At 54.1% G+C, this 23400-nt stretch overlaps 1 protein-coding gene across 1 annotated transcript in view; it reads left to right on the forward strand.

Annotated features, from left to right (window-relative positions):
- The window catches only part of MN1 (MN1 proto-oncogene, transcriptional regulator), a 49646-nt gene extending 26617 nt beyond the window's left edge, over positions 1-23029 (forward strand). The window contains exon 3 of the mRNA XM_043437767.1: positions 20030-23029. Within this exon, the coding sequence (XP_043293702.1) occupies positions 20030-20211 (182 nt within the window). The 3' untranslated portion in view covers positions 20212-23029. The remainder of the gene's footprint in view (positions 1-20029) is intronic.
- The last annotated feature ends 371 nt before the right edge of the window (positions 23030-23400 follow it).

Genomic DNA, 23400 nt, shown 5'->3' on the forward strand with positions numbered 1-23400 from the left:
GGTCTGTGGTCCCCGGAGCACGTACTGAGCCCCTGTGTTGTTCTGGAAAGTGGGCTCAAGATGGTGCCCATTTGGAAACGGGATTGGTGGGGCAGGTCTGGTCACATTCACTTGCTCACAGTCCATCAGTGTGACTCTGATGGAAAAGACTCTGATGCTGGGAAAGTTTGAAGGCGGGAGGAGAAGGGGGCGAGAGAGGGGATGAGATGGTCGGATGACATCATCAACTCAAAGGCCGTGAGTTTGAACAGGCTCTGGGAGATGGTGAAGGATAGGGAAGCCTGGTGTGCTGCAGTCCGTGGGGTCGCAAAGAGTCGGCCACAGTGAGCGACTGAACAATGGCAACCCAGTCAGCATCCCAGAAAGCTTCCCACTTCACAGATGGGAATCCTGAGGCCCAGGAGGCCAGCTGATAGGCTGAGGGGTGGGATGGAGGCTCAGCTCTTCTTGTCCTGAACTTTTGATTCCTACTTATTGGAGACTGCCCAGCCCTGCCAGTGCCCCCGACTCCATCCCTAGGGTCCAGTAAGAGAAAAGTCCAGGCTCTAGGATGGTGTCTGGACTCCTTAACCACTCTGCAGCCGTGGAAAGGGCAGGGGGGCAGTTTGAGAGCTGAGCTTGTGCCAGTTTCTGAGTCACCCTCACCTTGCTATGAAGCAGCTGCTTCTGTTGACCCATTTTACAGATGAGAAGGGTGAGGTGCAGAGCTGTGAAGGATCTGCTTGTGGATGTGGCCGGCGGGTGGTGTAGCCAGATCTGCTCCCGCCCCCTAACTCTCATCTTTCTGCCCGCTGGGCCAGGCTGCCCCTAAGCACGGGGACACTGCCAGTTCATGGAAACAAGGAAAAACAGTACCGAGCTCATGCCTTGTGACCACCTGGTCTCCATCACCCGTGGAGTTGCCCGAGGGCAACTGGGAGACCATCTGGTGTTGATCCCTGAGCCTCGGTTCCTCATCTCTGAAGGGAGGATGATGGGTGTCCACCTCGTGGGGGTCCGGTGTAGCTGGGGGCTACACTGGTTCATATACATTAAGCTTTATGATCAGTGATTCGTACCTGGTAAGCTTCAATACACATTGTGTGTTGGTTGCTCAGTCGTGTCCGACTCTTTATGACCCCATGGACTGTAGCCCGCCAGGCTCCTCTGTCCAGGGGACTTTCCAGGCAAGAATACTGGAGTGGGTTGCCAATCCCTTCTCCAGGGAACTGTCATTATTGTTTATTCCTAATCATAGATGGGAAAAAATGTAGGCACCGATGAAGTCTCAAAGGGAAGAAGCTTCATATTATGACCAGCACCTCTGTGGAGAGCCGAGGGCCAGGAAGAGCTGGGACCGAGGGGCTCCGCCCCACCCTGGCTCAAGGGGTTGACCTCTGAACCCAGCTGTGTGGCTATGGGCAAGTCTCCTCACCTCTCTGTGCTCCGGCAGTGGGGGGAGAATGCCAGCCTCCTCAGTGGGCAGTAGGATGAATCTGGACCTTGGATCTGCAGGGGGAGCAGAGGAGGGTGGGCTCCATCATGTTGCCTTTAATTGGGCAGCGGCTTTGTGTTTCGCCCTGCTGGCTGGGCCTCAGTTTCCCCATCTGGAATGGGGAAGCTGCTATGAAGCTCGGAGGAAGTGATCCTCCCCGGACGTGTTTGGCAGCCTCCGAAAGAGCTGCTCCGTTGTGGGAAATTATTATTAAAATGATAGGGAGTGGAAGGAAACCCGAGCACAAGGGACGTGTGGCACCCAGCATCTCCACATCTGTCCAGGGGTCCGTTTGCTCAGTATCTGCCCTCGGGCGGGTGCCATGGGGGCAGTGAGTGATAGTGACGTAGCTAAAAGGACCAAGATGATGTCTGGAGGCCTGAGTTCCAATCTTGGTGCCCTCTTGTGTTGTGTGGTTTTGAGTGAGTCATGCTGCCGCCCTGTGCCTCAGTTTTCTCGTCTGTGAAATGGGCATAGTAGAGCTCCCGTTTCCTTGGGTGGCTGTGAGACCTGAGTGAGGCATTCAAGGTGCCAGTCTGCTCCCCCCACCCCCGCCTCGCACGATGCCATGCACTTGGTCCCCAGGCCGCAGTCACCGTGACGACGACTCAGGCTGAGCTGAGCCCGAACACGTCCTTGGAGCCACCTGAAGTGGAACTTGAATTCTCCCCTTGCCAGCCCGTGGCCTCCCTTCCTCCCTCCCTCTGAAACCAAAGCCCAGCATCTGTTTCCCCAGGAGCTGTTTAATATTCTGCCGTGGTAAAATGAACTCATTGGAGCCACCCGAAAACAGCTGAATGAACCCCCGGCGCCCGGCGGCCTTTCAGAGCCGCTCCGGACCCCCCTCAGGCCTTGGGGAGGCTGGCGAGGGTAGCAGCTGTGGGAGAGGGGCCCCCTTTTCTTCCTGGTGCCCCGGGCGAGCCTTTGCCCCCAAATGGGGCTCCTGGAAGGCTGGGTTGGGGGGCTGGAGCCTGGGGAGGGGCGGCCTGGGTTTCCCAGTCTGTACGGGGGCCCATTTGTACTTCTTGGCTCAGAAGTTCTGTGTGTGAGGCCTCCTTGGGGAGGCCGAGAAAGCCAGGCCTTCCTTCTTCAAATTCTTCTCCTGATCCTCCCCCAACCCAGCCTCAAACGGGGGCCAGTGGAGGCAGGAGGCCCAGCCCGAAAGCAGTGCTGCCAGATGACGGTGATAGTGAACGTGCAAGCAGCATCCTTGGAGCCCTCACCAAGCGCCCACTTGTGTCAAGTGTCTTGTCTGCATGGCCTTATTGACTCTTCAAAACCACTGGGGCAGTTTACTCTCTGTATTCCCATTTGACAGATGAGGAAACTGAGGCCCAAGCTGGCTTGTCCAAGATCACACAGCTAGGAAGTGGCCCGGCAGGGCTTCAGCCAGAGTCCGGCTCTCTCTTTGACAGCTCACAGGTGTCTGCTCCTATTGCATTTGGGATCCTGTGCCTCTTCTGTAAATGGGGGGGTCTGGGGGGGTGCGTGGTCTAACATGCCCACCTCCAGGATCGTGGGGAGCTAAGTGACATCATCCGAGGAGCATTTCACACAAGCATACAGTAGGTGCTCACATTAGCGCTAGCTGTTATCTCTGCTTGATGACTTGGTGATGCCCGTTGCCTGTTCTCAGCGCCGTCTCCCTCCTCTCCTCCCCTGGTTGCTCCTGGGAGGTGGGGCTCAGTGTTCCCCCCAGCTCCCTGGGAGAGCCAATGGTAACAAAATGCTTCCAGGTAGAAGCTGAGTTAATTTCAGGTAATTATCCCTGATAAAATTAAATATTACTTACAATTAGTCTTGGGCAATTTCTGTACCGAGAGGTGGTGAAGCATGAGGGGTGAGAGCAGGCTGAGTTGGTGCCCGCTAGGCCAGGTGCTGGCTTGTCAGTGGCTAGATGTGAACTGCCCCCAAGTGTCGCCATCACCAGGACTTAAGCCCGCAGATTTCTCCCCAAGGTAGAGAGCCCTGTGGAGGTCCGAGCAGTTGGACATACACAGCCCCTTCTGCATACTTTATGTCTGAGGAGCTTCAGCAAGCAGTACCAGGCTTGATTTTTCCAGCAGGTGGCCCTGCATCCGTCCTGTCCTGTAATCTCCCCGGAAGATCCAAATAGTGGACCTCCAGAAAGGGAACCCTAGGAGGTTTAGTGTTCTCTCCCCAGGGTTCGGGTCCCAGCAATGCCACTTCCCAACTGTGGGACTTTGGCTCGGAACACCTCCTTTTTCTGAACCTCAGTTTTCCTCACCTGTAAAATGGGGGCAATTTTGATCATTCTGTGAATCAAGGCAGGGGATTGTGGGATCCATCTGCTGTCCTGGCCAGAGAGGACTAGGGGGAGAGTCTTGTTAAACGAGATCAGGGATTGTCTTAGGTTGGAGTGAGGACTGTGGGACTATGTGTGATCAGTGCTAGGTGCTCCGAATGCCAGTTATCAATATCAGAGTGTGAGTGTCACTTAGTGATGATGCATCCTTGGGCGGGTCCCCGTAGGTCTTCCAGTCTCCCTTTACTCATTGTTCTGGACAACAGGAAGAGTGATTGTGTTCCTTAGAGGTTGTCATGAGAATAACGGAAGGTACTGGTGAAAAGTGAGGCTTGGGGTCAGCCACATAGCAGGTGATCAATAACATGGCATCGTTGTTATTATTATTGCTAATATTACCATCACTCTTCTTAGTCTTTAGTCACTGCATTTCCTGGCCCCTTTTTTTTGAAGATTTTGAACTTGGACTATCCAGAGCTTTCACGGGGGGGATGTGGTGGGGAGAACAGGAAGCCAGAGATGTGAGTTTTAATCCTAACGTGACCTTGACCCATCGTCTGACCCCGGGGAAGTCACTTTATTTCACGAGCCTCAGTGCCTTCCTGTCTGTGATTGGACTAGGTCAGATTTACTGATTCAATGTCAAGTGCTAATCTGGATGGATTAGTTCTGGCTGCCTAGAGCATTGTGTTGAGAAAGACTCTGAGGCTGGGTCTGGGTTCCACAGGAGGGAGTGCCAAGGCTGACGAGTGATGTCTGCTGTGGGCTCAAGAGAAAATATGATTTCGGTGTGAGTCCCAACTTGTTGATAATCCTGGAAGAGATGACCCCTGTGGCTCCTTCTAGCTCAGAAATTGCCTCCATCTATGGGAGCTTCCTGTGTGAGAGATGATAGGACTTTCCTTTTGTAAGAAAGCTAGTGGTCACAGCGGCCAATGGTACAGATCAGGAGAGACTTGGTAGATTATACTTCTGGATTCATTCTGTCCAATAGAACCTTCTGCAGTGTCGGGGATTCCTGGGGATTCCTGTGTCTATACTGTCCAGACAGCTGTGGTTAGTTGTGAATGAGGAATTGATGTTTACATTCTATTTAAATTTAAAACATCACACGTGACTCGTGGCTACCTTATTGGCCAGCCTGCTTCTAGACTCCTAGAGAGGCCTCAAGGTCACCAACTTGTTATACCCCAAGCATGCTGTGAACTCTGGCTAGGTCGTCTGGCGAAAGCCTGTTGCTTAGCAACAGATACCTGCCCCCAGGCAGCTGGAAACCACCTCTGCAAGAGCTTTGCTCAGGTGGGTGAGCTCTGCACAGGAGGATAAATGCTCTTCCTTTCTGCTCCGCTTTGCCTTCCCCAGGGCGCCTGGTTCCCCAGGGCTCAGACTTTGCAGTGGGCAAGGCGTGGCCTGGATTAGATGCCCCCCTCAGGCCATGACATGAAGGCCACCTTCTTCTCATCCCATAGCACCCCAGGAAACAGGCAGGTGTTCCCAGACACAGAGTGGGTGGTTGTTGTTCAGTTGCTCAGTTGTGTCTGACTGCGACCCCAGAACTGCAGCGCTCCAGGCTTTCCTGTCCTTCACTGTTTCCTGGAGTTTGCTCAAACTCATGTCCATTGAGTCTTTGATGCCATCCAATCATCTTGTCCTCGTTGCCCCTTCTCCTCCTGCCTTCAATTTTTCCCAGCATCAGGGTCTTTTCCAGTGAGTCAGCTCTTGCATCAGGTGGCTAGAGTATTGGAGCTTCCACTTCAGCATCAGTCCTTCTAATGAACAGAGTGGATGGGCCAAGACCAAAGGCCAGGCGACAGACAGCCTTTAGGAGATTGAGAACCATTTTTTATTCTTTCCTTCCCTTCTTCTCTCTTCCTTCCTTCCTTCCTTCCTCTCCCTCTCTTTCTGGCATGGGGCAAAAGTAGCAAGCCTTTGGAAAATGACTTGACTTCATCTACTTTGGTCACTCCCTAGCTGTGTGATGTTGGGCAAGTCACCCTACCTCTCTGAACCTGTTCCTAACATCCATTAAAAGAATAATGTGCACACAGTCAGCCAAACCCAAGGGCAAACACTGAAAAAAAAAGAAAAGAAAAGGAATTACAGCCCTGCCCTCCAAAGGTTAACAAGAGGACCCAATACAGAGATGTGAAAGAAATGCATAGAATGGTGTCTGGGATATGGTTCCTTTCCCTGGAAAAGAAAAAAAAAAAAAGAGATGGTATTAAAGTGTTGGCGGGTAATCTGATTGATTCCCATGCCTGGTGTGAACTTAAAGCACATCTCAGAGGTTATTCCAACGGGTCCAGGCCCAGGGTCCATAGGCAGGAAGGGTGTCTGGTGGGGGCCTGGGTCAGGAGAGGGGGCCTCCCTGGGTCATCTTCCTCTGGCAGAAGGAGATTGCTGGCATATGTCCACTGACCCTTGAATTTTTCTCTCCATTAAAGACACCTGCATCTTGTGCCTTCTCATACACCAGCGGGGCCTAAAATAAATGGTGAGAATGCTAACTTCCTCTTTGAAGGAAGTCTGTTGACTGGGTTGGGAGTCTGGAGAGTTAAATGGATGCCACCCCTCCATTTCTGGATAGGCTGGAGGGAGTGGTCCTTCTCAGTAGATTTTGGGGAGGGGCAGTGGGCAGACCTCCTAACAAAGTCTCACTTCTCTGTCATCAAGGAAACCTTGAAAAGTCCTTATTCAGGTCTGTCTGGAGGCCCAGGTGATGTGGTTCGAGTCTTCCTTATTTTAATGATTTTTTTTTTTTTGGAGTTTGTTGCAGTCAGCACATATGGTTTGAGAGTCAACCATATACCCGGTGCCAGGCCACAGGGGGAAATAGGAGAGTCAGGACTTCTGATTTCATGGAGCTCCCCTTCTGGAGGCAGTAGCCCAGAACAAGAAAGCTCTGAGAAGTCATGGCCAGCCCCAGATGCTACAGTCTGGTGGGTGTTGGAGCCCCCTGCGGGGCTGGGAGAGACCTTCGTGAGTAAGGAGAATGTGGAATTATTACTTAGGTGAAGGCAGTGGTGGTCCGGGAAGAGGGGAGAGCTGGCATGATAGTGTTTCCACTGCTTGGTGACCGTGTACTGCAGATGTGACTGAAATCTTCTGCATAAGGACAGGACCAAGTGCTGGCCTGCGCAGGCGGCCCGGACCCTCTTACTGGGTCGCATTGCTGCCCTGGACCCCACCCTCTCTGGCCTCAGTTTCTCCAGGGTACGGCGCCAGTCAGTCTGGTCTTCCTAGAATCCCATTCTGCTTTCCCCAGAAGGTCACAGGGAGAAGGGTCTGTGACCTCTGCCACGGGAGGAGAGGCGCTGAGTCTTAATCCTGCTTCTCCATACCTGAGACATAAACCAGATCCGGAAAAGGCTTCCAAGAGGTGGAGTGTGAGTGTTGCGAAATGCGTCCAGACCAGGGAAAATGTGACAGAAGGCGAGACTGGGGTCGGCTTAGTCACCTAGCCCCCACCCTGTGCCTGCCGCGTCCCACGCTCCCTGCCTGGAAGGAATGCAGCGGCCCCCACCTGGCAGGTCAACCCCAGAGGCACGCTGTGGGCGTTGCAGGCCGTGTGGGAGTGCTCAGGGCCAAGCCAGTCCCCTCCATCACTCCGAGGCAGAGATTGGCTAACATTTCCCATCAGCCTGTAGCGCAGTTTGAAGTGGGGAACACACATTTGGGTGGCTTCTTTAAGAAGCCGGCATCACAGGTCACAGGTCACAGGTCACAGGGTTGCAGGCCTCGCGGCGGGGACTCCTGACACATACCGTGGGGATGGCAGCCCAGAGAAGGCCAGTGATGCCCCTGAAGTCACACAGCCGGCTTCCTGGAGTAGGGGCGGAGAGCCCAGCATGCAGGGAAAAGCAGGCTGGGGTTTGTTTTTAGCAGACACACCCTCTTCCCAGGAAGCCAAGACTGGACCTGCTGGAACCCCTGGAAGGTGGGCCTGCCGGACTAGGCCCCCCAGGAGCTTTGGTCCCTGTTGTTTGTGTGGGAATGAAGAATGATCAGCCAGCTTCTCCCAGGCCCTGACCAGCTTCTACCGCTCCAACCGCCTCCCTCTCCAGGCCAAGCAGATGCCACGGGGTGGCTGAAGGGATACAGACGCGGGTTCAGGTTCCAGCTCTCCACTGTCTAGCAGTGTGACCTCAGTCCTCACGGAGCTGTCGCGGCGGTAAAAGGGATCAGCCAGAGAGAAGGTCCCGGCCCAGCCCTGGGGTGGGCCAACCAGAGCCCTCAGGCCCTGCCCACCCAGCCTGTCACCGACCACTTCGCCCATCCCTCAGTCCTTCCCTGAGTCAAGGCTGAGCTGAGAAGGGTCCTCGGGGGGCCGTGACTGCTGGGTGGCTGCCCATCACCTCTGGTCTGATGTGGGCCACCCACCTTTCCTCGGAAAGCCCACCTTTCTCCTCTCTCATTGTATTTGTGGATGCTCTTGAGAATGTCTTTCTCAAAAAAAGAAAGAAATCTTTTTTTTTGTTTTAGATTTTCTTTTTAAAAATTAGAGGGTAATTGCTTTACAGTCTTATGTTGGTTTCTGCCATACAACAAACCATGAATGGACCATGTATGAACATGTGTGAGTCAGCCATGAGCATACACATGTCCCCTCCCTCTTGAACGTCCCTCCCACCCCCCGCTGCATTCCATCTTTCTAGATTGTCACAGAGCACTGGGTTGAGCTCCCTGTGCTATACAGTGACTTCCCACAAGAATGTTTTTTTTTGTTTTGTTTTCTTTTTTACAACAACCCCTCTCCCCTACAAGCAACATTTTTACTGTGTCATTAATTTTTAAGTAGGAAGGCAGGTCAGTTTCTTCCATGGCCAGAGAAGGTAAACCGGGACCTTATGAATGGGGAGGACATTTCTGATTCCCCACACATCACCATGTGAGTTTTCGCAGATCAGCAGTGCTGTTGGCACACAAATACCTTTCTTGGGAGCATGCATTGAGCGCCTCCTGGGTAGCTGGCTGTTCCTTCTGACTTGTGTGAACCTGGACAAGTGATATCACCCCTCTAAGCCTTAGATTCAAGGGTTGGCAAACTTTCTCTGTAAAGGGCCTGATAGTAAATATTTTAGGTTTGTGGGTTATACAACCTCTTGTCACAGTGATTCAGCTCTGATACTATAGCATGAAAACAGCTATAGACAAAATATAAACATTTGAGCATTATTATGTGCCAATAAAACTTTATTTATAAAGATAGACAGTGGGCCGGACTCACCCCAGGGGTTGTAATATGCTAACGCTGGCTGGTTCTTCATCTGTGAAATGGGCTGAGTAGCAGCTGCCCTCCAAGGTTCTGCTGAGGAAGGAGTGAGTTTAAAAGAACAAACACATGATAGGTGCTAACTGCTGCTGCTGCTAAGTCGCTTCAGTCATGTCCGACTCTGTGCGACCCCATAGGCGGTAGCCTACCAGGCTCCTCCGTCCCTGGGGTTCTCCAGGCAAGAACGCTGGAGTGGGTTGCCATTGCCTTCTCTAACCAGCTCTTGTCTATTAGTTAATTCTATCAGTTGTCCATCACCCAGCAGCACTGCCCAGCTGCTATAGGATCTCTTTTCACAGATGGGGAAACTGAGAAGCAGAGGGATCAGGTAACTTGCCCTCAACCCTTCTGCTCATCAGTGGATAACCCGGGGTGCAGTTCTGCCCCACTGTGCCTCAGTTTCCCCACCTGAGTCCTCGGGGAGGATTCAGCGATGTAAAAGCACAGGCACAGTGATCACATCCATTGTGCCGAGGGGATCCGGAAGCACAGAGAGGTGGAGTCTCATGCGGGGTCCACCTGAGGCATGGCAGGGTTGCGGTTAGGACCCGAGCTGGATTCCTTGGGGACTTGGGTTACAGGCGTCTGACTCAGAAGATGCCAGGGAGGAATGGCAGGTCCAGTTGGACCAGCGATCTCTGAGTATCGTTCTCATGGGTCTGCCATCTGATCCCTGCACTTGCTTAGAGTTGGGGAACAAGGGACCTCGTCTGCAAAGAGGGAAAGAGTTTCTTAGTCGGGTGTCCTGTGTCAGGGCTAGGATGGAGAAGGTGCAAGCCTCTTATTAATTCTGACAGATTCCCGAAGTTCCTCCCCTGTGTGGAAATCTTCCTCGGGTCTCCTTTGCAGGAACAAAGCCAGACTCCTCTCTCAGAGTCTCCAGTCCTCCACGACTGACTCCAGTTGAACTTTGCAGCCTCCTCTTCCTCTGTGTCCCCCAGGCCCTAAATCAGGGTGTCTGGGCTGACCTCTTACTCTTCTGAGGCCGTCATGGTGGGGTTGGAGCTCCCCTCTTGCTTCTCTTGAGGCAGAGCTTTATACTCACCCTCAAGCCCCCCTAGCATGTCCCCACTCTGCAAAGTCTTCCCGGGTCCTGACCCGTCACCCAGGGATCATCTCTGTTCTGCAGTTACGTGTTTTCCAGCTCATCTCCGGGGGCTCTCTGAGCCCAGCACCCAGCACTCAGCCGGGAACACGCATTTGCTTGTGATGTTTTAGCTCGTCATCATGTCATTATCACTGTCTCAAGGACTCCCTCTTACCAGCTGCCCCCGGCCTGGTTTGGGGAGATGGTCATGGTAACCAGATATTGAACATACCCTGGGTACCAGGCATTTCATCCCCTCTCTGCAAGGCAGCAATGGCCAGACTCAGTTTTTAGGTGAGGAAGACTTTTTAGGAGACTCGGGGAGACGAGGCAGCTGATTGTGGACCACACAGCCTGACACTGACAGGTTTGGCATTTGAACCTAAGCTTTTGTCTTCAAAGGGCATGACTGTCCCTTGACTGACCCCCAAGCAGAGCCCTTTTGTGGGACACAGCATCGCTATGGGAAGTTTCCTGGCCATGAAGGCCACTTGCTCTCCCGCCGACCCGACGCAGGAAGATCTCAGAGCTTCTCCGGTGGATGGATGACCAGGGCAGATGCCCCCAAGATCCTCCACCCAAAGCATCTGCGTTTCAGAAGCTTATTTTTAAAAATTGAGACCTGTCACTGAATCTGGTTTCTCTTCTCATGTGCTGACAGCATCGTGGTTCTAATTCTTTTAGAAACATGGATGTAGATTTGTCTTGTTTTCTAAAGATAATGGTTGAATGGCTTACCGCACACCGGGCAGAGTGGGGGAGCTCAGTGAGGTGTCGGCCCTCATGTTACGTTGTCCCTAGTGTACAGGCGGAACGCTGGGGCTCAGAGACGGACAGTGTCCTGCCCAGGGGCACACAGCACTGGGTCCAGTGTCATGGGGAGGGGGGTGAATTGTGGATGAGAAGGTTAGAAAACAGAGTGGGAACGGCTGTGTTAGAGACAGGGCTGGAGTGAATCTCCAGTGTAATAATCATAGAGAAGAAGAAGTAAAGTCAAAGTAGCTCAGTCGTGTCCGACTCTTTGCAACCCCACAGACTTTACAGTCCGTGAAATTCTCCAGGCCAGAATATTGGAATGTGTAGCCTTTCCCTTCTCCAGGGGATCTTCCCAACCCAGGGATCAAACCCAGGTCTCCCGCATTGCAGGCAGATTCTTTACCAGCTGAGCCACAAGGGAATAATCATAGTAGAAGTACTAACAGCAGCTACTATTCCTTGGGCACCCTTGGTGCGTGGCAGTGTTTTAAGCACTCTGCTCGCATTATCACGGGACTCTTCCAACGGCCCTGTGAGAAGAATACTGTCTCCCGTCCCATACCAAGGATGAGGAAACTGAGGCAGGGAGAGGTGAACATCCCCGAAGCCAACCCTGAAGCCCAGCGCTCTGGATGCGCTATGCCCAAGCAGCCTTAGTGGGCCCCCGTGGACGCTGTCGGAAGGAAGGTGCAGGCTGAGGGGTGGGCTCAGCAGCCCCCAGCCTGTCACATCTCGGCAGCCGGCAGGCCGGGAGAGGCCCGGGGGGTGCACAGGGCTCCATCCGTCACAGGTCACTGGCCACGTGGCTGCAGGCGCCGGGAGGAGGAGCCTGGAGGAGATGCTCAGGCTGGGGAGAGGGCTCTGGGGCTCACCCACCGCCCTGGTGCCCCCTCCTCTGGGGCTGGGGAGGGTCCCCAGAATTCAGCCCCCCACCCCAGTCCCAGCCCACCCCTCCCCACAGCTCTCAGCAGCCTGGTCCCAGCGATGCCCTCTCTGCTTCGCCTCAGTGGAGCCCTCGGCCAGTTCTCAATCTAAATGACAGCTGCCCTCAGCCAAGTCAACTCCAATTAATTTCCGAAGGCTTCCAGGGGCCTGGCTGAGGCTCTCCCCAGACAGAGCCGCCCCAGCGGCTGGAGCGAGGCCCCTTCCTCACACTCGTGGGGCCTCCCGATTGTTGGTAGGGGGCCCTTCCTGCCTCCTCAGGAGCCCCCCGCTGTGTGGGGCTGTGTCCTGCCTCCCTGCCCCCCAGTCTGAAGGGGCTGGTGTGGAAACGCTGGGTCAGCGTCCACGGAGAAGTTACTGAATGGGAGTCTCGGGTTTTGTCCTGGGCTGCTCTATCCCCGGGGGTCGTTCAGTCCATCTGTGTCTTGCAGGGTCCTCTCCTTGAAAGGGGAGCGCTGATCCGGGGAGAGAGAGAATGGGAGGGAGGGAGGGGGGAGAGGAGACGAGGACGAGGAGGGAGGGCGTGGACAAGAGAAAGAGAGACTGGGGGAGCGGGGTGGGAACGGGAGTGATGGGGACAGAGAGGGTGTCCCTGCCCCTTGGCTGGGGCGTCTTGCTTCCTCCTGTGACTTTGGCGTCAGACAGACCTGAGGGTGACCTTGGCTCTGCCGCAATCACACAATCAGCTGTGTGATTGTGAGCCAGTGACGTTCCCTCTCTGAGCCTCCGCTTCCTCCCCTGTAAAATGCCTCCTCTCCCCGGGTGTTGGGTTGGTCCAGCGAGACTGGCCCGAGGCCCAGTCCCGTAGGGAGCCTGAGGTCAGTGTATGTTAGTGTGTCTGAGTGTCCCTTGCTTTCAGAGGGCACCTACCTCACCCTCCTGCCTTCACTGAATGTAAAGTCTGACCATCCCAAAGGGATAGAAAGATCTGGGGGCTTGTGCATCTACTCATTTCAGTTCGGTTCAGTCACTCACTCTTTGCAACCCCACGGACTGCAGCATGGCAGGCCTCCCTGTCCATCGCCAACTCCCAGAGTTTACTCAAACTCATGTCCATTGAGTCAGTGATGCCATTCAACCATCTCATCCTTTGTCATCTCCTTCTCCTCCCGCCCTCAATCTTGCCCAGCATCAGGGTCTTTTCCAAAGAGCTGGGCGATGGGAATGTGAGTAATTCATTTAAATATTTCACGAATCTTTATCAGGTGCTCACTGTGTGCCAGCGCCCAGAGAGACCGTGGGGAGCCCTTTGGGTGTGTTGGCTCTCGGGGGACTCTGTCCAGGGCAGGCTTCTCTGAACTTTACTGGTGGGAATGTTACCCCTTCTACAGATGGGAAAGCGGAGGCTGGGGAAAGTGCCAGGGGCTGAGATGCAGACATCAGGTCATCTGATTCCCAAGCTTCCCCATGGTGTTTTCCATCTTTGGTGACCTGTTGATAAGGGGCTGGGAAGTCGGGATTCCCTCTCTGCTGGGGGAGGTGTGATGCCACTTTGCTGTAGCCCATGGGGCAGTCGCTGGTGGCATCATTCCTGTTATTATGGCTGGTGGCAGGGGTGCCATCTGCAAGCGGGGGGAGTTGGGGACACATCACCATGAGGCTGACAAGCCAGGTCGATGGTAGGAGTCAGCAGAGGTGAGGAGCAGGGTTGGGGAGAGGGGGTGTTCAAGGCAAAAGAAACAGCAGGAGCAGAGGGGTGGAGGTGGGAAGGATCAGGCTTCTGTGAGAGGCTTTGTAGCTGAGAGATGAGGCTGGAGGCCCAAGAAGGCAGCAGGCGAAGTCATGGGACGCTGGAGGTTTTGTCTTGGGGGCACTGGGGAGCCATGGAAGGTTTCAGCAGGAGGGGAGGGGCTGTTCTGGTTGGCGTTCTAGAGTTTCTCACCTGGCTCTCGGGGAAGAGGGGCGTGTGTGCCAGTGTGGAAGCAGACAGAGCAGCAAGGTGGCCACTGCAGGCAGGTGTGGGGGCCTGGGCTGGGGTGGGGGCAGCAGGGCGGGAGGGAAGTGGATGGTGAAGTTTGGAGGCAGGCTCTTCCTCCCCTGGTGCTGGACTTTAAGCTTGGAGAAGACTGACGCCCAGCATTAGGCTGGGCGCAATGGCTTGGCCTTTCGGACTAGGAGCTAGGAGCGTCTGTGGGGGGACGTGGATGTGTCTAGGGGCCCTAAGGGACTCCCGGGCTTCAGGACAGAGGTGCTGAGAACGGGTGGCTCAGCGCCTCAGCCCTTGCCTTCCAGGCCTGCCGGCTCTGCTTCAAGGCCCAGAGGCCCAGTCCCTAGCTGAGTGGCAGCTGTCACAGACACCAGCATCTCCCCCCGCCCTGCACCCCGTCCCTTCCAGGTCCAAATAAAGGAAAAACCAAAATACATTTCCCTTTGTCGGAATCCGGCGAGGGTGAGCTGGTGAGCCGGGCAAGAGTCATTCGCTATTGTGTTCTGGGGCCCACACTGCTCCTTACATAAGCTTCAAGTTAAAAATACGCTCGGAATTCTAATTTGCCTCTCTGCCTGGGATTGTACCCTGGAGGGGCACCCCAACCCCCAGCCTCGGGCGGGCAGGGGGCGGGGCAGGCCCCTGGCCCCCGAGGAGACAAAGAAACTGCCCCACGGCACAGGGCCGGCGCTCGGCAGTACGAGCTCTGCCTGCCTCCAAAGCCCCGGGCTGTTCAACTGTCGTGAGTATTATAAAAATCCTAAGAGCAGCTAACCTTTTCTGAGGGCGAATCACGTGCTGAAGTCTTCACCCATGGGATTGCACTTTCTCCTCCAAGCCCATGAATAGTTTCCTGTTTTACAGCCCCTTGCTTAGGCCACACCCTGAATTAGCATCCAGGGGGGCCTCTGACCCCGGTGCTACCTGGAGCCCACCCTTGACCCCCATAATCTGGCCTTCCTTCTGGGGAGGGGGTGCTGAAGAACAGGAGGTGACCAGTCAAAGTCCCCTCTTTGAGGGTTCAAGAACAAAGTGGTGGCTGTGGGTACCGCCGAGGCAGCACTTAAGCTGCCCTGGGGGGCTTGGGGGGTTTGGTGGGAGGTGGGAGGCAGCTACCACCCCCCAGAATTCTGGATGCCTGAGCACATGGCTCACCCAGATTGGAGCCCAGTCCTGAGGATACTGAGTGCAGAGCAAAGCAGTGACAAGGCCTGCTTTGCTGACATTAAAAAAAGAAACACCCAGCCCCCTTCCGTGGGCGGCACCTCTGGAAGTGAAATTAACAACGAGACATCCCCAGGTAAAGTCAGGCGCATCTTTTCCCTTCTCCCTTTCACCGCAGCCGCTGCCGGCCAGCCCAAGGTTCACCCAGCCATCCCCGTTAGCGTTCCGACCAGCCGTCCCAAGCCCTGCCGGTCCCTGCAGGGCCGGTCCACAACCGCACAGGGCAGTCCTCTTGGCGATGGCAGGAACCCTGTGTACTAAGCACTTTACATGGATCATTTCACTTAATCCTCATCCCTGCCTCCGTGACGGCCAGTCTGATTATTTCCCCCATTTCCTGGGACTGAGGTTCTGAGAGCTGAAAGGGGTGACGTGCCCGAAAGTCCCACTTTCCGCAGTCGGCAGGCCACGATGGTTGCGGAACCCACCGGAGGAGTGGAATTCCATCCATTATTCACGCGGTCACTTTCTGGGCACCGGCTCAAGGTTCTCTCCGTCTTCCCTTTGTGGAATTTACGGGATGGGGAAACGCTGAAGACAAAATCCGACGTGGCCTTGTGTTGGCGAGCCCGAAGCAGCTGGTATCTGGGTAGGGTGATACCAGGTCGGTGGCGTTTAGGGAGGGGTGGCTGAGAACGGGCCGGATGGTTCAGCCAGGGCTTGTGCACAGGGGGAAGGGGTGGGGAGAGCCTTCAGGGAGAGGAGAAGCGAGGCATCCCAGCTTCAGGCCCTGCCCTGCGCGTGCGGACTCAGATGGTACCTTCCGGCCATTAGGGTGCCTGTGTGCTCATTCGGTCATGTCTGACTTTGCCACCCCATGGACTCTATCTCACCAGCTCCTCTGTCCATGGGATTCTCCGGGCAAGAATACTGGAGTGGGTTGCCATTTCCTCCTCCAGGGGATCTTCCCTACCCGGGGATCTAACCCACGTCTCATGCATCTCCTGCATTGGCTAGGCAGATTCCTAACCACTGCACCACCTGGGAAGCCCGGCCAATTAGGGGGGTGACCTTAAAAACTGCCCCTCGGTCCTTCCTTGCTGGGCAGGCATGCCATCCTGTCCTATGAGCCGGAAGCCCCTCATCTCAGCCCCTGTGGCTGCCCAGGGCGAGGCACCGCGTGGTTATAATTTTGAGTCGATGCCACCCGTGCCTCAGGAACTGACCCCACAGGCAGGGTGTCAGCAGCTCTTCCCCTTTTATAAGAAAAAATTTTAGTAAGTCCTCCCCCATCCGTAATTTGATTTATTTACTTCGTTTTGTTTGTGCTGGGTCTTCGTTGCTGTGCGGGCTTTTTTCTCTAGCTGCAGCAAGCAGGGGGTATTTTTAGTTGCGGTGCTCAGGCCTCTCGTGGTGGTGGCTTCTCTTGTGGAGCACAGATTCCCGGGCTCTCGGGCTTCAGTAGTCGCGGCTCCCGAGCTCTAGAGCACAGGCTCAGTAGTTGTGGCGCATGGGCTTAGTTGCTCCGCAGCATGTGGGACCTTCCTGGACCAAGGGTCGAACCCGTGTCTCCTGAATTGGCAGGTGGATTCTTTACCGCTAAGCCTCCAGGGAAGCCCAGTTCTTTCTCTTGCATGGCCTCCTCCAGCAGCCTAGAGCCAGGCCCGTGGGAATCACCACCCACCCCCGCCTCCCCTAAATTATAGATGAGGAAGCTGAGGCCCTGCAGCAGGGGGCCAGTGGCCCAGATTGGAGGATCTGGGGTTCCATCTCAGCCTGCCCCTTCGAGGAATCCCGGGCTGAAAGGAGAGGGCGGGTCTCAGAGCTGGCGACCTAGCCTCAGGTGAGCCCTGGGCAGCTCCCTGTCCCTTGGGGCCTCAGTCTTCCCATCTGCCAAATGGGGCTGAAAGTCCCTTCACAGTCAGCGTGCCCGGGGCCCAGCTGAGCAGAACAGGCCAGACCCGTCCCTCCCCCACGAAGCCGACAGCCAACAAGGGAAAACAGGACAACACCCAGCGGTTCTGCGGTATCTGTTAGTGCCGGGCGCTGAGTAACCCCAGGGTCTCTCCCAACCCTGGGAGCTGGGTGAGGGGGGCAGCTTTTATCTCTGGGCCCTGGCGTGGGGGCTGGCCCATCTGCTGCCCCCGAGGAGGGGGGATGGAGGGCCCCTCCCCACCCCGGGCCGGGGCAGGCCCTGACTTGAGGCGGCTCCTGCAGGACTGATTTTATCGGCAGCCCAGGGGAGCCGCGGTCCGAGGGCGTGTTGGGTCCCCCCAGCTGGAATGGACCCGGCGGGAAGATGAGTTTGGTCATGCTTAGGTTGTCGAGAACTGAAGAGTCATATTCTCTGCTGGAAACGTTCCCCGTGGATACCAGACTCGCTCACTTGTCCCCAGCAGAGAGGCTGGGAGATCCGGTGTCCGTGCTCTGTGATGTCAGGCAAGCCCCTCACCCTCTCTGAGCCCCAGGTGCCCCCTCTCAAGTGGGCAGAAGGGTCCCCCTGCTGCTGGGCTTGCTGGGGGATGGAATTAGATAATACATGGATGTGTTCAGCTGTGTGCCTGCCACGCCCTCGTTAAATCCACCCCAAGGAAGAAGAGCAGCTGTCTCTGGTTTTGGCGCACTGCCTGCGTTTCAGTTGTCTGCGTCTTGGAAAGAGAGCATCTTTAGGAAACGTGGCCATTTGGAGCAATCTGGAACCAGCTGAGCAAACCCAGCTCCTGTGAGTGTCCTGGCCCTTCTGTGTCTGCCTTTCTGGTGCGTCAGCCGCAGAGCCAGGAAGCTGGGGATCCGGAGCTGATGTCTGGGTCTTGTCTTTCTTTAGCTGTTGCAAGTTTTGGCAGGGGTCTCTGTTTCCTACCTGTAAAATGGGCACAAACGTTGCTGTGTTGGCTTCTTGGAATAATATGTGTGAAGTAAGGAACTCCTTTCAGAATTTCTCTCTCTCTCCCCGCCCTCTGATAGATGCTACTTCTTCCCCCAAATCCAGATCTTGCAATGCTCAGAACAAAATACCCACAACGGTGTTAAGCAGCAGGGTGTCACCGGAAGCAAGGCAAGCGTGGGCTCAAGAGCGGAGATGTGAGTGAGGGCTGTGCATCAGCGTGGCTGAAATCCAGGGCCTGCTCGGAGCAAGGGGACCCCGAATTTGGTGTCTCTAGCTTCCTGAGGTCACAGCATCCCAGCTCCACCACCTCTCACTGACTTTGAAATCTTAGTCTCAGCTTTCCCGCCCACAAAATGGGCAAAGACTCCCGTTTCATGGGCAGGAACACTCCCAGCTGGCCAGTCTGAAGGAGGGGACCAGGCTTGAAGGCTTCTAGATGATTGCAAGGACTGCTTCCCCAACCCCAGACATGAATGACAGTCTCATAAGCCCTGCCTGGGGATGTGTCTGTGTGCCAGGACACCTGTGACAAGACCCTGAGGGAGACAGCATCACCCCCACTTTACCAGTGAATAGAACTGAGGGTCAGAGAGGGCAAAGTGTCAGACCCTGTGCACACAGCGCTTGGGCTGGGATTCAGGCTTCAGTCTCTGACTCCAAAGTGACTGGGCTCTGACGCTGTTTTCCCAGCCTTACTGTCAGATGCAGGAGGAGGAGGAGGAAGAAAGTGCCTTGTTCCCTGCTGGAATCTGCAGGCTCACCACCATGCCTGGCACATAGTAGGGTCCCAGTGAAGGCTTCATAATCGAATGAAGGAAAGAAGAGGCACAGGAGAGAATCTTCCCTCCCAGCCTCAGCTCCTCCCAAGAACGCAGGTCCCCAAGCTGGATGTCTTTGGGGCTTCAGGGTGGGGACCCCAAACCCAGTTAGTCATGCCTGGCCTCGGCTGCCTGGGCCCGTCCCTCTGGGAGGGCTGTTCTCTGCAGGCTGTGGCTCAGCTCTCGGGGGAAGCCTCCCCCCCTCTACCGCCCCGGATCCCAGAGGGCGGGATGGGTGGGGTGACTCCTGCCTGGCGCAGGGCCCAGGCTGGGCCTCCATAGTGTGCTGAGGAGGATGGGCCGGTCGTGGAGTTCAGTATCTGGGTGTGCTCCCTCGGCTGGAGCTGGGCCCCCGCCCCCAATGCCAGCTCTTCTCACTTTTGCTGAGTCAGGAGTTCACTATCAGTCTGTCTTCAAACCCAACTCTGCTCCTTGCTGGCTGTGTGACCTTGGGCAGGTCACCTTGCCTCTCTGAGAGTCAGGCTCTGAAAATGAAACAATGAGAATAATCATGATTTAATAGGCCTCAGAACAGAACTATGGGTCACTGGGCAACAGTAAATTAGAAGTCCTCTGAAATGACTGCTGTCTTCCTTCCCTGCCCTAGGACTCCCAATTCCTGTTGTCTTCTAATATAATTTACAATAGGTGTGAATGGTTGTCAAATTTCTTTCCCCTCAAGGATGTCTAATCAAAGCATGATTATGGTCTGTGCTGTTTCTGGTGCTGTATGACTGAATGAGAAGGAAATTGAGGGGATTTTCATTGAGGGTGTAGGAGAGGAGTAGATTCCCTTACCTCTGTCACCGAAAGTCTTTTCATGCAGCAGCTGGGGATGGGCAAAGGCACTCATGTGGCTGGGGAGTCCACACTCTTAGTCTCTACTGCTCTGAGCAGTTTGGCACTTCATAAGGGGGTTCCCAGCGCATAGCAGCCCCTTAGCAAATGTCTGTCCAGCAGATGACAAGAGAATGGGTTATATTCTAGACCTGGATGATCCTCCCCACTCTTATTTAATTCACTGCATCTGATGAACTCCTACATATCCCTCAACACCCAGTTGAGATATGCCTCCTCCAGGAAGCCTTCCCAACTTACTTCAGGAGCAGTTAATCTTTTGGGAACTCTAGTCCATCAGAGATGGGCAAACCCTGTGTTTATCCTGCCTAACTCTTCTATTTTCCAAGGTGGTGGGGGAAAATAGACCCAAGAGGGAGGGGTCTTCCCTTGGCTAAAGCGTGACAGCCCAAGTCAAAGGCAATAGCAGGAGGATTCAAACCAAGTGACTTTAGATCTCCTTAGACTATCTTTAGGCATGAAAAAAAAAGGGCCTGGACTTGTCCTCTCTTCTCCTGCCTCTGCCTCTCTGTCCCCATCAGGGCCTCTTGCAGAATCAAGCAAGCTGCTAACATTCTCTCTTCCTTCTTTCTCTGCAGCCCACGACCTTCCTGCGAACAAGGCCTTGGCGCCCCAGCCCGGCAGCCACTTGCAGTGCCTGTCTGTCCACTGCACAGACGACGTGGGTGATGCCAAGGCCCGAGCCTCTGTGCCCACCTGGCGGTCCCTGCACTCCGACATTTCCAACAGATTCGGGACATTCGTGGCCGCCCTGACTTGAAGTGACAAGAAATACCCCCTCCCCCACCAGGCCCTCCCCTCCTCACTTTCTCTTTCCTCTTCCCCCTTCACCTGACCCCACCCTACTGACCCCCACCATGTGAATTCGAAAGGGCCACTATTGCTGAGTGGGTGATTTTTTTTTTTTTTCTAGGTTGGTACCTGCTTAGTGGCATATGGACCGGAAGGGGTTAATTTAAAGGGGAAAAAAAAAAAAAAAAACCTCAAAAAATTTTTTTAAAAAAAGAAACTCGTCCGCCACGGTATGTTACCAGTGTTAACCCTTCTGCAGTTAGCAAACTTTTGCTGAAGCATTTTTTCCTGCTAGATAATTCCCATTTTCTTTTCTGTAATCTTGGCATACGTTTTTTTAGATGACCTCTTTCCTTGTTTTATTTTCGTGCTGCTGTATGTCCAAGTATTGTTATTTCATAATAAGACAAGAGTTGCTTTCCTTTTTAATTCTCTTTTAGTCTTGTACCTCCCCACTTCCTTTTTTTTTTTTTTCTTTTTCCTTTTGCTTTGTTCACTGCTTATTAAAATGGAAATCCTGGAGAATAGTAGTTCTGGAATATTGCCGGGTGAGAGTCAAATTGTCATCACAATATTATATATTGACACCCAACTGTCATCAGTGAGGCAGGAGCCAAACAATTAATGCCCCCCTTAGGTATTCCGCCTGAGATTTTGTTTTGTCTGTTCCCTAAGAAAATAGACATATATATTTTCGTTCCTACAAACACACGCTCAGCCTTCAGCTCCTTTCTCTCTTCTGCCGGGAGCTGCCTTTCACTGCGATGGAGGTGATGACGTGTCCAGCCTGCTTCTGTGGGAAGTAGTTGGAATATTCGACTGTGGTGTTTTCTCTCCTTTTCTGGGCCTCTGCACCAAACGCTCAGGCTCTGAATTTTCATGCTGTGCGGAGCATCCCTGATCCGCATGGGGATGATGGCAGGCTCCCGCCCTGCTCTGGGCCAGGTCTGCTGGGTTTCGGGTGTTGTTGGAGCTGAAGGGTCAGGTCTCAGCCTTGACCTTTCCCGACGTCTGTTGCCAACCAGGCACTGGGGCAAGAAGGAGTGGTTTCTGGGTTATCCCCCACTTCTCCCCTTTCTGGGCCGCCCCCCATCCCGGGGAGGGACCAGCACTTTTTGGAGGAGCTCATTGAGTAAAGGAGCCCCTAGGCTTTCTCGGCCAAGCTCCCTTTCCTCCTTCCAGCCTGTGTGTCTTCTTTGGAGGAGTTTGCAGACTCCCGAGGGCTAGAGGGGAGAGAAAGGGACTGCAACTAGTGACTTTGATTCTTGGGCGTTTTTATTTTTTTTCAAACCCCGGCATCCCCCCTCCCGCTTTTGGTGTAATCTCAGCCTGCTGCAAAACCAGAGCCACATCCTGAGCATCTCCTGAAGGGATGACTTCTTTGAGCAGAGGTGAAGGAGCGGCTGGGTGAGCAGGGACCCAGCTGAGGCCTCTTACCTGGCGCTCCCAGAGCAGCGGTCAGCGGAGGCCTGGCGTGGGCAGGGGAGGCTTTCTTTGGGTGCTGCTGATGACCGCGAAGGGCTTGTGTGATTCACGGGGGTGGTGGGGGTGGCCCAGATTCCAGGGTGGGCCAGACAAGGAGTGGCTGATACCACGTCACCCAAATCCGTAAATCTTCTGCTCGATTTCAATTTCTGAGCATCTTACTAAATGCTCCATTTTGAGCCTCACGCCCCCTCCATCCTTCCTCCCGCCCCCCGCCCCAGGTCCCCAGAGTTTACAGACCCAGCTTTTTTTTTTTTTTTTTTTTAGCAAGTGACCTGAAGGCTTTGAGCTCACCATACAACACCCACATTGTTTATTTCAAAGAACTTTTTAGCAAAGGGAGAAGAGCATCCAGAAAAATCTGGCTCTTTCCACTTCCCCCTCCTCGTCTTTCCTCCTGCCGGCCCTTTTGGCTCGGGGTCAGAGTCTGGACCGTCCAGAGTTCCTGCATGGGCAGTTTGACCTGGGTTGACCCTGGCCCCTGCAGAAGGCAGGCAGAAGCAGGTGGTGTGGACTGATCAGAGAGAAGAAGGTGGGGGCTTACCCAGTCCCGGGTTCTGCCAGGAAAGGAGAAAAAGGGGGAGGGAATGTCCCCTCCTGCAATGGACTGCAGGAGGGCCAGCCATAGTCTGAGCAAAACTCCACGCCCCCTCTGATTCTGAAATGTACAGCTGTTTGAGAGCTTCACCCTTTTATTTCTTAAACAGGAATGATTTCTCCTTAATTGCTTAAGGCCGGGGAGCCAAGTGTCTTGACTTCTGTCTTTGACCTTCCCTGTGTTGAGGCCGTCAGCACACGGCCATCAGCTCGTGGTCCTGGCAACTTCGGAAACCCCTGAAGTTTTCAACTTTCTCGCTCCCCACGACCCCAGAATGGAACAGCTTTAAAAATAGCCTTAAGCAAAAGGATGTTATTTCACTAGATTTGGTTTAATGGAAAGAATAAAAGCAAATTAAAAACACACCCAACCCATGAGACTCCACAAACACTGGTAATCGGTACTGCATAGCAAAACTCTTCGGGAAAGAATATGAAAACGTTATTGCACATGTAAAATATGGAAACTTAACTCTGCTGTGTGTTAGGCAATCCTGTAATCTTTTTTGACTCTTAAAAGAAATTCATTTCTGAAATGCTTGGTTGGAAGACTGTGACAATAGCTCATGAAATTGAGTGTTATTTTTTTCTTTCTTTTTTAAAAAAATATGTAAAGTGCAGTCTTCTGTATTCATGCATATTGTATATACCTGTATATGTTTTCCTGAGCAGCTAAATAACAATAAATATGACGTTAATGGTGACGGTGGTACATTTGTGGGCGGGGCTTGCATTATTTTTCCTCACCCCTCCCCTTTTACCTGTGTTAGTGACTCAGTTGTGTCCCACTCTTTTTGTAACCCCATGGACTGTAGCCTGCCAGGCTCCTCTGTCCATGGGATTCTCCAGGCAAGAATACTGGAATGGGTTGCCATTCTCTTCTCCAGGGGATCTTCCTGACTCAGGGATGAAACCCAGGTTTCCTGCATGGCAGGCAGATTCTTTACCGAGTCACTGGGGAAGCCCATGGGGGATGGGAATGTGGGTCTGGATGCTGTAGTGTGTGTGTGCGCGCGCATGCGCACATGTGAGCAGTCGGGTCATCTCAGACTCTGTCTTTGTGGCGGGCGGGGGC

Source organism: Cervus canadensis, chromosome 1 (genome assembly GCF_019320065.1).
Source record: "Cervus canadensis isolate Bull #8, Minnesota chromosome 1, ASM1932006v1, whole genome shotgun sequence".
NCBI lineage: Eukaryota > Metazoa > Chordata > Mammalia > Artiodactyla > Cervidae > Cervus > Cervus canadensis.